Genomic DNA, 14,324 nt, shown 5'->3' with positions numbered 1-14,324 from the left:
TGGGTCCTAAGTGGAATAACGCTGCCAAATGAGAGAGGATCCAAAGCCGTGTACATAATCAAAGTATCTTGAATTCTCGATTGTATCGCAAAAACTTAACTTCGTGCTGAAGAATAAACTTCACATTTTGACGATGAGAATAATAAATGATGAGAACAAATAAAGTTAAATAAAAAAAATATGACTACGTATACATATAATGTCGGAATATTTTGTGGAGAATTTAAATGATTGTATATGAAGTTTTTTTTCAATAATTTACACTTTAGACGAATAAATTGAATCTCTATTTGTGAATTGTTGCGTATATATAAATTGAACGTTTTTGCAAACTGTATGTGTATACAAGACCAGAACTGAAAACGATATGACATCGACGATGTTCATTCAGATAACATTAAAAAAGGTTTAAGATTTTTTTTTAGATACGCGTTGTCTGAAAACAGTTTCAATTTTTGTGCAAAACTCCGACATATGTAAATACGTTTTCAATTTCACAAGATTCAATTACACGACATTAAGATAAAGTTCAGAGAGAAATTGGATCCGCTGCACCATAATCGTTCTCTTTTTTTTACGCGCTTTTTTCACGGAATTAGATTACATTCATTACAGGTACTGCATTTTGATGTGTTTAACGTATAAAAACATTTCTATAATGTATAATGCATGCAAACATTCAAGTAAATTCCAAGCAGTCTCCCAAATGCTTTGGATTATTTGCAATTTTTATCATTTTCGTCGTGTTACGTCGGCCTGGGAGAATGAAACTGATGATTTTAATGAGACATTTATGTATTTACGTATCCGCATGTGTACCAAGTATGTCAATTATGTAGGATATATTTACTGATCGATATATTTAGACACATGGGCGTCGCGATATCGCCCGCTTTGACGTATTCTATGCTACTTACTCGATTTTTCAGAAAGTAGTACGTGAGAGATAATTTCTTAATTATTAATAAAAAAAATTCGATAGTCGACATATCAGATATTATTAATATAAAAATTGAGATATGTAGATGCAATTATTTATATTTTCTAATATCTCATCTACAATTAATTATTTAAATTATCCAATAATAATTAATACTTATTTTGATATTTGTATCGATTTTTTAGTAATTTTTTTTTTATGTTAATCGTAAGCAATCGCTTTTTTTCTTAAAAAAAATAGAGTGAGAGAAAGAGAGCACGCATAAAGAACGATTATCTATATCATTCTATATATTTATGAATATCAAAGTTCTTTAAAGAATTTAAATTCTCGCATTGTTCAACAATGATAATTTCAATAATTCAAATTAAAAGTTTGTATAACTACAATTTAACTATTAAACAATAATACAATTTAAATTAATTAAAATAAATTTCATATTAGGTTAATTAGATAAATTCAGGTTGATTTATAAATTAAGGAATAATTAGATTGAGTATATTTATTTTGCCAAAATATATAATTGAACAAAAAAAAAAACGTAACGGCTTGATTGATAATGCTATATTATTAATATGATGTTTTGACTGAACTATAATTGAAAGGTTTAGTAACTTTATTAGCAAGCGCACATAATTGCTATACGTATTGATATCAACATATGGCATATTGTGTTCTCTCTTACATTCGTTATCTGGTTTATATAACTTCGCATAATTTATCGATCGATTCACAAGAGATTCTTTCCTGTTAGCTTTTCAGAGAGCAATCGCGTCTACAATTTCGTTCTAATTTATACAATTAAAATTTAAATCGATCTTAGCTTCGAGTAAATTTTTTTAAATCAGTTAAATTCTTAGAGCATTATGAAATAAAATTTATTTAGATTTGTTAACACACGGAAAGATTACTTTCAAAACTGCGAATATATAAATATAGAAACGATACAAAAATATTTCATGACTGTATATTCGTCGAATCTAATTTTTTGAGTCCTCTTTTTTTTCTTCTTTCTTAACGCTAGATATCTTTTCTTCACTGGCCTCCTGTGATTTTTCAAGCGTGGCTTCGTATGTTTTGATAATTTCAGTGCTAATGTCTTGCAATAAAGAGGATGCACCAATTCTGAAACGATCGTTTCTCAACCAATCTTTTCCCAATTCTTCCTTGATCAAGGCCATCCATTCCAGAGCCTCTTGTGCAGTCTTAATGCCGCCGGCAGGTTTAAAGCCGATCTGGAAACAAAAGGTGTGTCACGGTTCTCGATTATACACAAAGATCACTATAAATTGCTATACCTTCTTCGAGGTCAGTCTTTGGTACTCCTTTATCGCTCTACACATAACAATGCCGGTTGGCAATGTCGCATTAACCGCATCTTTCCCTGTGGACGTCTTGATGAAATCAGCGCCGGCAAACAAAGCTATCATAGACGTCCTGTACACGTCTTTCAAATTGAATAATTCCCCCGATGATAGTATAACCTTCAGCTGCACTGCACTGTTCACCTCGTTGCAAACTGAACGAATAGCTGACAGCTCCTCGTACAGCTTCAGCCATTCGTGGCTCAAGACTAACGATCGGTCGATCACAACATCTATCTCCTGCGCTCCATATTGTATCGCACAGCGCACTTCTTGCAATCGAGTCTCCAATGGGTATTGTCCGGAAGGAAATCCAGCCGCCACTGATACGAAAATTATATTAAGTAATACTGCTACATTCACATTAGATAAAAAAAAAAACATTTTGTTTTTCTTACCACTAGCAATCTTAATCACGTTATCCCTTTTCAATTTCTTTAAGGTAGATATTGCATCTTTTATTTTGGACGGATAAACACAAACAGCGGCAGTGTGAAGTGGCTTATCCCATTGGAATGGCAGTTTCTTTATGGGATTTGCAGCCTGTAATAAAACAGCCAGTAATTAATCGATCAGTTATTGATTAATATCACATTTAAGAATGTTTCAATTTACATTTTTACACAATTCTTCCACGGTGCTGCTCGTGTCGTCGTTACCCAAAGTAGTTAAATCGATGAAACTTATTGCCTTCAGTAACCAGGCCACTTTATTGGTTCCTGTTATTGTGGTAGCTAAATAAACTATTTGTCGCACGCTTTTGTTCACTGCTGGCTCATTAATGTACACATCTAATGATTTTAACCATGCTAAAAAGTAAGATTCAAATATAATGTGTTTATATTAATATAATATATATTATAACTTTATATATATGTACATATAAATATATAAATATATAATATATATATATCTATATATTGTGCAATATCTTGTATAAAAAAAATAATAGGAATATATACATAAATACGAAGCAGATGTTTTCATGAATCAATATAAGATCAGAGAATTATTGCGTTAATTAATTACCTTCGGTAAAACAGTTCATTTGGATAGTTTTCGGAGGATTGTCTTCAGTGTCTCCCATGATTTCGTGAGAAAAACTTTAATTTCGGACGAAAGCTACTACAAACAGTCAGGCCACGTGATTATCGTCTAACCGCCAGGCCGCGTGATACACGTCCAAAAACGATTCTGTAGTCTGTTGATCTGCGTCTTCGTTTGAAATAAAAGCTACAAGTGATAAGGATGATAGGCATGAGATACAGAACGACGTAGAACTAGCACTCATAAATATACGATACACAAGTTTTTTCACGCGTGTTACGCACTTCGAACTGGAGATAACGATCGTTTCGCGCATAATACTTCTTGTATTTGTCGACTTTCAGGAAAGAAGTGAGCTTACTTTGTGTTTTTTTTCTTGCGGATCAGTAACTGTTCCAAGAAATCTGTGTACTGTGTTGTGTAGATTTTAAGATTTACCCGGCCCGGCACGCGTGTTTTTTGGTGTGTCTGCTGTGTTGTCACTTGTCATTGGGCCTCGTTGGGTCCGTGGATAATCAAAATACCGATGTGACCGATCGTCGATGACTAAACATATGATATTATATTATATTTAAATTGATTGTAAAAATACGGTTATAGCAGTAAATTTTAAGGGCTCGGATATAATAAAAGAAATCAGGAACGGAAAATTGAACAGGAAATTAGGAAAAACTTATGAGGCAGACAATGTGATTTTTCGTCCTACTCGGACTTTTTCCTAATTCCTTATGTTCAATTCGTTTTTTATTTCTTTTATTGTATGTGTCCTAAAGCTGCATAAAATCAATCCTTAATATTATTAGCAGAAAAGTGAATTAATCAATACAATTAGTCATCAGTGCAAAATTCCATGTAATTGAAACAATTTTGCGTATGTACACAGATATAAAGATATTTGCATTAGGGCTCGGTAATACTCGGCACGTATGATTTTACGCTCATAAATAATAACATAAATAATTTATCGTTGGAGGTAATCTGTCTCCCGAGAGGAACGTCTGTCCCAAACGAGATGAAATACTGAGAAAGCGCGAAAGTTACGCCTCGAGCGTAACGCGCGCACCCGACGAGAAAGCTTAAGTAAACGGCCCGCGCAAGAGATCGATTTTTTTTTTTGTAAAAATTACAATCGCTAAGTTAACAACCTTAAGTTAGCCTCGAGTGAGTGAGAAAATTCGTACGCGGTGCTACACAAATCTGTGAGCGCGCTAGCTTTAAAACTATCATTATCTGTGGTGCTCCCACTGCTCCCAATACTGCGAGGTTTGCATCTCGGCCAGACGTGACACGGTACGATCGAACGCGAAGAGTTCCTCTTCTCCGGTAAAGATGTTCGCCTTGTGGTCCTCCTGGGAACAAAAATTAACGCAATTAATTCCACGCACGAATTTTTTTTTATAAGAAAAAAATCAGGAAATCGTGTACCGAGCCATGCGTAATCTTCAAGTCGTCCATCAGCATCCTCTTCTCGTCGGTGTATTCGGACTCGGTTTCCGGTAAAAATAATTGCGTGTGTGGCACAGCTGCCGACATAACTACCCGTACCTACAATTTAATAAACCTCCGTTAATTACATTGGCTTTTTATTAATCTAGTCTTATGACCATTGATTCGTAGTCAAAATTCTATCTTTTCTTTTTCTCTGCATTACATACGACTGATTCTTTATGAGTTAACGTCTCAAACTGCAAATATTACAGTTTAGAACTAAAATCGCATTAAATCGTATAAATTCTTACCTTATTGTCGTACAACGTATCGATGAGAGTAATAAATCGCCTGGCTTGAGACTTAAGTCGTAGATTCAACTGAGGCACGTCCCTGATTATGACTGTATGGAACACTTGGCTCAACTGCAAATAATCGCTTGCTCCGAGAGGCTGCGCAAAAATCGATACATTACTTATATATAGTTTTAATCGTAACGCTGCGTATAAATGCTGTGTACAAATCGGGAAACATCTCACCCTGTCGCACAATTCCTCGAACGTGGAGTCCAGCACTTGCCCGCAGGTCTTGCGAAAAGTGACGTTGCGTCCTCTTATGGAGATCGTGCGCGGTCGTATCACGTCGTTCTCCATGGAGCACAGGTACTTGAAGACCTTGTCCACGTCGTTCGTGGCGTCCTTGCCTTTTCTTGTGTGACGTAATTTACACGGCTCGTTAGACACGGCGGCAATAGACAAGACGGATTTGTCTCAAATTGTGTACGCAATCAATTTCTACATACATGAAGTATATCTTCTTACTCCCGGATCCCGACTTCAATCTGTAATCTATCCCGGAGTCCAAGTTACTAACGAGGCAGTGATCTTTCAGCACCTTTATAAACGGCACGAAGTTTCCTCTCTGCAGCCCGTTCTTGTACAGATCGTCTGGCGATCTGTTACTGGTCGCGATCACTATCACGCCGTTCTCGAACAGCTCCGTGAACAGCCGCTTCAGAATCATCGCGTCCGCGATGTCCGTCACCTGCAACGCGTCTGCTTTCATTAATCTTTTTATCTATAGTTGCGCCTTACACACGCGAAGTGAGGCGTTCTTCTCGCGAAAATAACGTGAATCTCAACCTGAAACTCATCGAAGCACAGCAGCCAAGTCTCCTCTGCAATGCCGGAGGCGACCGGGCGTATCGGATCGAAAGGTTGCAGCTTGGTGCTCGTCACATCTCGCACAATGGTCTTCTTCACCTCGTGCACTCTACTGTGCACGTCCAGCATGAAGGAGTGAAAGTGTACCCGTTTTTTATTTTCAATCTGAAATTTATTCATTTTAAGATACATTATATTATATCATCACAGGAAAATGTTATTTTTTTTCCGTACTATGCATGGAAAGCCATAATGTATCTCGATTGAGTCACTCATCTATTCTGAATTTATTTTTACTTATTTATCACTCATATTCTGATCTATGTTTATTCAATCGTTTATTTTAAACTTGTTTGTTTCGATTTGAAAAATCTTTCTTGTGAAATCTCTCGTCGCGCAGCAACTATCTCTTATTTCAATAACCGTTTACCAAGTTGGATAAATTACACAAGAACTGTCCACATGTTATCTCAGTTTCCAGACTGTAAAAACATGTTTGAAAAAGAGAAACAAAAACACGTGTTGTCGCATCGTTAAAATTGATTAAAAGACATTTAATCTATAGCTTCCCATGCACAGTGCTTTATGCAAAACAGCAACCAGAGAGATACCTGGCAACAATTGTAAAATAGGTCCATCAACATTGTTTTACCTCCACCCACCGCTCCGTAAATGTACAACCCTTTCGGCGCATCCCTCCGCTTGCCGCCGAACCACTTTTCCAACAGGTTCAACTGCTGCGGCTTGTAATCGTGCACCTCTTGGTACATTTTCTGCAGGGTCTGCGCTACCTTCATCTGGTACGCATCGTTCGCCAGCTCGCCCCTCGCTATCTTCTGCTTCAGAATACTGACCGGTCCGCCGCTCAGATTTATGTCTATGTCGTGAGCGTAGCTGTATCTCTGAATGCAAATCATAGGTCGTACACGCGTCAACACGTGACAGAGATTGTTCGTGCTGGCGCACTTCTTTGCGAGGTGATAGGACATATCTTATGCGCGGCAATATTATACCTGGAAAGCGGAAAAGCCATCTGTTAAGAAGTGATTCACCGAGCCAGTCGAACGTCACGCCTATCCTTGTACGCGTACAGAGCAATTGACTCCAATTAATATAATCGGTGCGATTAATTCGCAGAATCGCTTAAACTCTCCAACAACATATAATTCATCGCCTCCAATCTTTTTATTCCATATGTCGAACAAAAAAAATTTAATAATCCTATCTATACATTATTAAAATACAGTATTTGCCTGACAAGCATCGAAGTTAAGTTAATTGACGTTTGGCCGAGTCTCGAAAAAATCTGGCAGGAACAATCCTCCACACGCGTCGACGCTATCTATTAATGGTGCAGATCTAGTATCTACAGATGCGATAACCTTGATGTTCGAGCGAAAAAAGAAAAATGGCAGGCGGGCGCACGTGCCCCGAATTTGCAGCACTCACGTGGAGAGAGAGAGCCGGGTGAACGTCGATCTCACGGCCGGAGCGACGGGACTTCCAGGGTCGCGGTCCACGACGGAGCTACGGCTAGCTGCAGAGCCCAAGTTCAGGAGGAAAGGCCCGCTTTCCCCCCCGCTGTTCGCGGCCGTCCGTTCAAACCATACGTGCAAATCGTCCCGCGCGCACCTGTCACGCGCCTCTGCCGACCGCGTTCGGCGAGGACGTGCCTTTTGAAAGACTCCGTTCGCCGCGCGCGCCGTCATGGGAGTGGGGGAACACGCGACGCGGCGCCGCGAGAGAGGAAAATCCACCACGAAGTAACTAGAATCTCAGCAGTTTGACCAACCCGCGTCAGTGACTGTCGTTTTCCCGTGCCCCTAGATTGAACTCTCGCAATCATTTTCGATCTCAATCCGAATGCTCTGCGCTTGATTGAGAAATCTTTGATTTCATTATGATTTAACAGAAAAATATAACGTATATTTTTTCAGATAATGCGATTACATGGATTTTACTAACGTAACAGTAAGATAATTAACAGATTGTACATATAAAATTACGTTATATTATAAAATAAATATTGTATACAATGCGATGTTTTTACAATATATAGATGCGTGAAAAATATATCGAATGTCTAATATATTTTCAATCTGTTGCGTTCACAGTTGTCTCTCTCTCTCTTTCTCTTGAGCATATCTGACTTCCGGGGGAAGAAATTGGGAATGTGGATAAGAAATGCGAAATGCGATAGCCTTGCAATATACTTAATCCGCGCAATCTTGTAACGTTCTCCGTGCCACAAGAATGATTGTTCCGTGTAACTCTGAAATAGGATCTTCCTCGAGATCTCTTGGGGTACTTTAGTCGTTGTGATAAAACTTGGGATAGAGCGAGGAGGTGTACTGCGGCGGCCTTCGCTTGTCGGGGCTCATCGCTTCTCTGGAGTAGTAGCGTCTTTCGATAACCTTATCGAAGAATCTGCTGAGCTTCACGGACGAGCTGGAGCCCGCCGCTAAGGATCTTATCTGACGGCAGTCCTGTCGAAGTGAGGATCGCGTCAATCTCGAGCGTGCTCGGCGTGTCTCGTTAGACGAGTTGCTAGACACTTACCAGAAATATTTCGTCCGCGCCGCACTCCTCCGCGATGGTCGCGGAACGTCTGTGTATGTTGGACTTAACGAAATTGGACTCTGAGATCAGATCGAGCTTTGTGCCGATGACCAAAATTGGAATCTGAAAAAAAAAAACAAGCGTTATTGTTACACTTGCATAAATCGTTTGACAACAATAGGCCTGTGCTTTTTAGCTGAACTGGCTGCACTGGTTTATCTTTCTCTTTCTATAATTGAAAGAAGAAAGACAAAAACTCCGAACCGGTGCAGCCAATTCAGCTGAAAAGAACGGACCTATGACATATCACAGTCGCTTGGAAAAATCTTTGTCACCTGCGTCGAGCCCACGAACTTCTCGGGATCAAAGTCCTCGAACGTCGACTTGGACCTTGAGGAAGTTCCGTCCCTACTTAAAACCTCCTCCAGCCACTTCTGCAGATTCTGCTGTGATTTACGATTCGTTAAATCGTGGACTAATATTATGCCTAGTTGTGAACGACATACATTTGCAATCACTGTCACATTCTGCCACACAATTACGCGTCCGTAAACGTCAGACGAACGTAGACGTTGTACGTCTGAGAATTATGAGGAAATAACGCGTTTTATACCGTTCGTGGGATTGTAAAACACAGATCTCGTGTTCTTGTGACTCTGGCTGCCGCCGACGTCCCACAGCTCGACGAAGTATCTCCTCTGATTCGGCGTGCCCTCCTTGTACTCGTGCAACTTGACCTCCACCGAGCAACCTATCGTCCAGGAAGGATTGCCGATAGGCTGCTGCTGGCATATTAAATGTGTCAGCGATGTTTTACCGACGCCTGCGATAACAAAGACATTTATGTAGACGATGCGTTCTCTCATAAAAGCAATATCTCTCCTACGACAACGGTTTACAGTCTGCGTTATCACATAATTGTACATAACCTAAATGCGTGAAAATTCGATCATTTCCGAAATAATAGAGACACTAACGGTAACGAGACAGCTTTATCGTAATAATTATCTTTTAAATTCTGCTCAACACTGATCGTTTGAGTAAAATATTACAAAACATCGGAAAAAAAAAGAAAAAATATGTTCAAGATATCAAGTATTTTCCTCGTGTTTACCTGAGTCGCCTACTACGATAATTTTAACTTTATCAATCGCCGCCATTGATAAGGCTTACTAAATGTCCTTTATACGCGAATTATACCGATTATACGTGCGAGAAGTTTGACATTTGACAAGGCAATCTGTTGACAAATTGACGTGGGTGCGAGTTGGTGACAGTTCTCGCCACACATGCGCGTGCCCGCGTGGTCGCATTCGCAATCGGTAAAAAGAGGCCGAGTGAAATCGTAAAGGTAATTTATGTCATTCGCCTTTTTTCACTTTCCTTGATCATATTTTTCTTGAAGGAAGAATACAATATTCTGAAATAATTTTTTTAATTAAATTTGTATTAATAAAAAGATTAACGTAGGATCAACTCGTGTGGAATAAATTTAGCCTGCCTATAGGAATTTATTCGCAGCAGTCGCAGCGTTCGAGGGATGATTGATGAAGTTCATGAAGTTCGCGCATACGCGGTCGCGCGGCGGTCGGTAGCGGTTCACCAGTCGCTCGGTTCTCCAAGTCTCCTCAGCCGCGCGCGTATTCCGCCGTGCGCGCTCGCGGCAGCTCGCGCGTAGAGTTCCTCTAGTCAGAGTTGAGACACGAGCGGTCCTCTTCGTGATTGGTGCCGCCATATTTCAGTTTGTCGATGTGTTAGTTAATGTAAGTGAATAGGTGAAATCAGTTTTTGTTGGTATAGAGTACTACAGACAACAGAGTTGTCATGGTTGTCACACAGAATTGACAGAATCAAATTATAGAATTTTACAAAAGTTGGAATCGGATGAGCTCCTAGCTGTTATCCAGGTAAAACGGAGAAATCCCCATTATCTTTTCTGTACTTAAAATAATTCCTGCATGCGTAAAATAACCTAACCATTGGTTTAACAACCTTTATTTAAATATTTTAGAATTTTTTAAAGATATATATATCATAATTCTAATAAAATAAAAATATCTTTATCTCTTTTAATTTTACATCTTATATAATATGAATATATACATATTTATAGTTAATTGATAAATGTTTATAGTGTCAAAATAATAATGGGATGGTGTGCAGCATGTAACACAAAAATACCAAAAGGAGTCAAAGCCTGTTCCTTCCCAAAGAGCGATCCAGTACGAAAAGAAATATGGATCAAAAATTTAAATAAAGAAGATTGGACGCCTTCGAAGACTGCCACTATATGTGAAGTTAGCTATCACATTATATCACTGTGCAATATTGTTATGTCTAGTGCGTTCACAATGTACAAATTATTTTTATCATAATACATTGATCATTTATTAAATTTAGAAACATTTTGCCCCTGAAATGTGGGAGAAGGTTCGTGAAGACGGTAAAAAGAAATTAAAAGCAAACGCGATACCAACCATATTTTCAAGAATTTCGAGTTACAACGAGCCGACAATCGCAACGAATAATGTTGATGCAGTTCCAACGAATGAGGAAATACCTGTTGGTATGTATTCCAAAATATATTGAACATATAAATATTTGAAATATAATTTTAATTTTTTCTGTAATGATTATTACACTACTGATATTTTTTATTTTTATATTATTTAACATGAAATTATATCACTGCATCATCATAATTAATCATCATAATTACTTATAATTAATATCACTGCAATCTCCTGATGCTTTTGCGAGCTTCTTTCCTTTGTCCTTTGATTCCTTTCCTTTGAATCCTTTCCTTTGAATCCTTTGATTGTTTTACATTTATAGATGAGCTCCCGCTGCAAGATGTAACAAGTAATATCGATGCACCTTCCAAAGAATCTGACCATAAAATTGTCGAAAATGAAAAGGGTTCAAGTGACAGCGAAGTCATAGACACAGAGCAATTGGAAATCAATATTCCTGAGAAAAAACCTTCTTACGAAGAATTGTGGGACCAACTTCAGAAGGCAAAAAAGGTAATTAAAAAAGACGACATTATACAAAAACGTATGAAAGGAACCAACAGGCGACTTCGTAAAAGGATTCAACAACTGCAGGCCGAAATTGATAAGAGTAAATCTTCTGGTCTAGCTAAAATATTAAGCAAAGATCAATTACGGCTTGTAATGCATAAAAAAAAAATATGCGAGTGGTCAGACGAAACCTTAGTTAAAGCTTACCAAATTAAGTTCTCGTGTGGTACTTCGGGTTATACTCATTTGCTGGCTCAACATTGGCCATTGCCATCCTTAAGAACTTTAACTAGAAAATTAGAATCGTGGAAATTCGAAAGCGGCATCTCTGAAGAAGTTTTCGAATTTTTACGTATCAAATGCTCTCAATTCGAAAGTGATGTTCACAAAGACTGTATTGTCGTTTTGGATGAAATGAGTATAATAGCTTGTGAGAAGTATGATCCGGCTGTCAATGCAAATGTTGGAAGGGTTACGTTGCCAGACCACTCGGGTATTGCTACGCATGCATTAGTGTTTATGCTTGCTGGAATTGCACATCGATGGAAACAAATCGTTGCATATTATTACACCGGAAATACTGTACACGGTTCAAGTTTTGTACCGATTATAATCGAAATTATTAGACGTGCAGAAGATATCGGGCTGTCCGTACATGCCATAGTTTCCGATATGGGGTCAGCTAATCAAGCTATGTGGCGGACATTCGGAATACAAGCTGGTAGATTTTCGACTGTCAATAATTATTGCGTTCATCCGTGCGACAAACAGAAAAAACTGTTTTTTTTCCATGATCCTCCCCACGCGTTGAAAAATTTAAAGGAAGGCCTCCTAAGTAATTCATTTCTTACAATTCCACAAAAATTGGTAGACAAATATGCCTTGCCAACGAATAAGGTGTCAATGGATCATATAAATAAATTAATTTCTGAACAGAAGGACTTGCAGTTAAAACCAGCGCCTAAATTAACAAAAGAATTGGTAGAAAAAAACAGGCATTTTCAAAAAATGAAAGTCGGCAATGCTGTCAATATGTTGAGCCATCATGTCAGCTCAGCTTTGACATTGTTAGCAGACGATACTAATACACCAGAAATATTAACTACCTCATGGTTTGTCGAGACCATTGCAAAGTGGTTCCAACTTATAACAAATCGCGGGCTTAAGTTAGCTTTAGGTAACTTGAAACCGGAAAAATATTTAGAAACTATTGATTTTTTACGCGAGGTAGTTGAACTATTCACTTTTTTGCAAGTCGGTCCGAAAGGGCATTGGAAGCCATTTCAAACCGGGATAGTTATTTCAACATTATCCGCAATTCAAATGTCTGATTTTTTAATTCATGAACGAAGTTATAAGTTTGTATTGTTAGGGCGATTCACCCAAGATTGCGTGGAAAATTTATTTAGCATGATACGAAGCAGGCAAAGTATACCGAATGCACTGCAATTTAAATATCATCTTAAGGCTATTTCGATTTCGCAGTATATGAAGTCTGTGCCAACGAGCAGTTACGAAGATGATGACCGATCATATTTACCTGATTTCTTGACAATTTTACGCAATAGAGAAAACATAGCGCGTCCTCAGCAATCATTAACAGAAAAAGAAAATTTAACGACTGTTGATTCCATGATTTTAGAACCAACAGTCGTTTTAACAAACATGGAACTTTGTAGTTTGTATAATGTTACTGGATATATCGTTGCAAACATTGCAAAGAATCAAGCAACATGTGCAGAGTGCATTGGATCAACTGGTTCAAAAACAGAAAACTCTTTATTTTGTAATAAATTAACAAGTATTAAATGCTACAAGGAAGATACTCTTTTTTTTGTCAATGAAATAACTTTTACTTTTTTCTTAGCAATGGAGAAATTGTTTAGGACGTATTATGACACTCTCAGATTACAGCGAAATGTCAATTTGAAATCTTTTTTTGTTAACAAGTGCATTGACATTCCGTTTACTTTGCCCATGTGTCACGATCTAAAAAATAAAATTATTTCCCGATTTATTGTATTCCGTTTAAAAATTTCTTCAAATTCACACATGGAAAAGAACTCGGTCCACGGTAGCAAAAGCATGGCAATGCATTGCAATATTAAATAATTTATTTGGTGTTATTTTTTTTAACTTCTATTACTTCTTAACTGTTAACTTCATTAACTTCTATTAATGTATTTTATTACTTTTACATTTTATATAATTACTTAAGTGCATGTGATATTCTGCAATTTATTTTAAGCGCATGTGATATTCTGCAATTTCTTTTAAGCGCATGTGATATTCTGCAATTTCTTTTAAGCGCCTGCAAAGCTATTTTGTGTTATGTAGAATATTCTGGTTTTTTGGCTTAATAATTTATTTACTAATCTACTCATATATAATTGCATTTTTTGTCTGTGATATATTTATGTTTGAGTATATCCTGTTATGCAAATTTTGATTTTAATAAACATTTATTTATTTTTACTATGTGTGCTTTTTTTTCTGTGCTTGATATATTTAAGGTTATAAAATAAATAAGAAAATAGTAATTCTTGATTTTTAACAATAATGTTTTAAAATTTTTAATGTGTATATGCTATTGTTATTTTTAACATTTTTACAATGTAAGTACATAACATTTGTTTTTTTTTTTTTTTTCAGAAATTATTCTTCAATCATTGTATGGTATGGTTCTACAGAGTGTATCACCACAAACCGATTCTGCAACTATATCTAAAATTAAACAGTAACCAGTAGTAAATACTTCAGATAACGTTTCTGCGCACATTAGATCGGAAGAGCACACGTC

At 37.4% G+C, this 14,324-nt stretch overlaps 4 protein-coding genes across 4 annotated transcripts in view; 1 reads left to right on the top strand and 3 right to left on the bottom strand.

Annotated features, from left to right (window-relative positions):
• Positions 1–1,538: 1,538 nt before the first annotated feature.
• LOC105451359 (deoxyribose-phosphate aldolase) lies at positions 1,539–3,867 on the bottom strand. Its single transcript, XM_011691736.1, has 6 exons — positions 3,713–3,867; positions 3,334–3,537; positions 2,920–3,113; positions 2,703–2,847; positions 2,239–2,627; positions 1,539–2,175 (listed from the first exon to the last, which is right to left on the bottom strand). Exons 2-6 carry the CDS (start codon positions 3,389–3,391, stop codon positions 1,921–1,923), a joined length of 1,041 nt encoding a protein of 346 aa, XP_011690038.1. The 5' UTR covers positions 3,392–3,537; positions 3,713–3,867; the 3' UTR covers positions 1,539–1,920.
• A 314-nt stretch (positions 3,868–4,181) lies between these two features.
• LOC105451358 (putative ATPase N2B) lies at positions 4,182–7,614 on the bottom strand. The gene is made up of 8 exons (XM_011691735.1): positions 7,392–7,614; positions 6,554–6,955; positions 5,922–6,107; positions 5,582–5,823; positions 5,319–5,487; positions 5,091–5,231; positions 4,777–4,896; positions 4,182–4,700 (listed from the first exon to the last, which is right to left on the bottom strand). Exons 2-8 carry the CDS (start codon positions 6,929–6,931, stop codon positions 4,578–4,580), a joined length of 1,359 nt encoding a protein of 452 aa, XP_011690037.1. The 5' UTR covers positions 6,932–6,955; positions 7,392–7,614; the 3' UTR covers positions 4,182–4,577.
• Positions 7,615–8,005: 391 nt separating this feature from the next.
• On the bottom strand, positions 8,006–10,086 carry LOC105451357 (rab-like protein 3). Its single transcript, XM_011691734.1, has 6 exons — positions 10,003–10,086; positions 9,616–9,921; positions 9,115–9,324; positions 8,837–8,988; positions 8,502–8,624; positions 8,006–8,428 (listed from the first exon to the last, which is right to left on the bottom strand). The coding sequence occupies exons 2-6, from the start codon at positions 9,659–9,661 to the stop codon at positions 8,252–8,254; spliced, it is 708 nt and encodes a 235-aa protein (XP_011690036.1). The 5' UTR covers positions 9,662–9,921; positions 10,003–10,086; the 3' UTR covers positions 8,006–8,251.
• A 116-nt stretch (positions 10,087–10,202) lies between these two features.
• The window catches only part of LOC105451356 (THAP domain-containing protein 5-like), a 4,511-nt gene continuing 389 nt past the window's right edge, over positions 10,203–14,324 (top strand). The window contains exons 1-5 of the mRNA XM_011691732.1: positions 10,203–10,408; positions 10,636–10,798; positions 10,902–11,067; positions 11,337–11,527; positions 14,177–14,301. Coding sequence (XP_011690034.1) covers positions 10,649–10,798; positions 10,902–11,067; positions 11,337–11,527; positions 14,177–14,272 — 603 coding nt within the window. The 5' untranslated portion in view covers positions 10,203–10,408; positions 10,636–10,648 and the 3' untranslated portion in view covers positions 14,273–14,301. The remainder of the gene's footprint in view (positions 10,409–10,635; positions 10,799–10,901; positions 11,068–11,336; positions 11,528–14,176; positions 14,302–14,324) is intronic.

Source organism: Wasmannia auropunctata, unplaced genomic scaffold, assembly GCF_000956235.1.
Source record: "Wasmannia auropunctata unplaced genomic scaffold, wasmannia.A_1.0 LD336052.1, whole genome shotgun sequence".
NCBI classification, from domain to species: Eukaryota; Metazoa; Arthropoda; class Insecta; order Hymenoptera; family Formicidae; genus Wasmannia; species Wasmannia auropunctata.
Note: the sequence above shows the minus strand (reverse complement) of the source record. Positions and strands in the feature narration are given on the sequence as shown.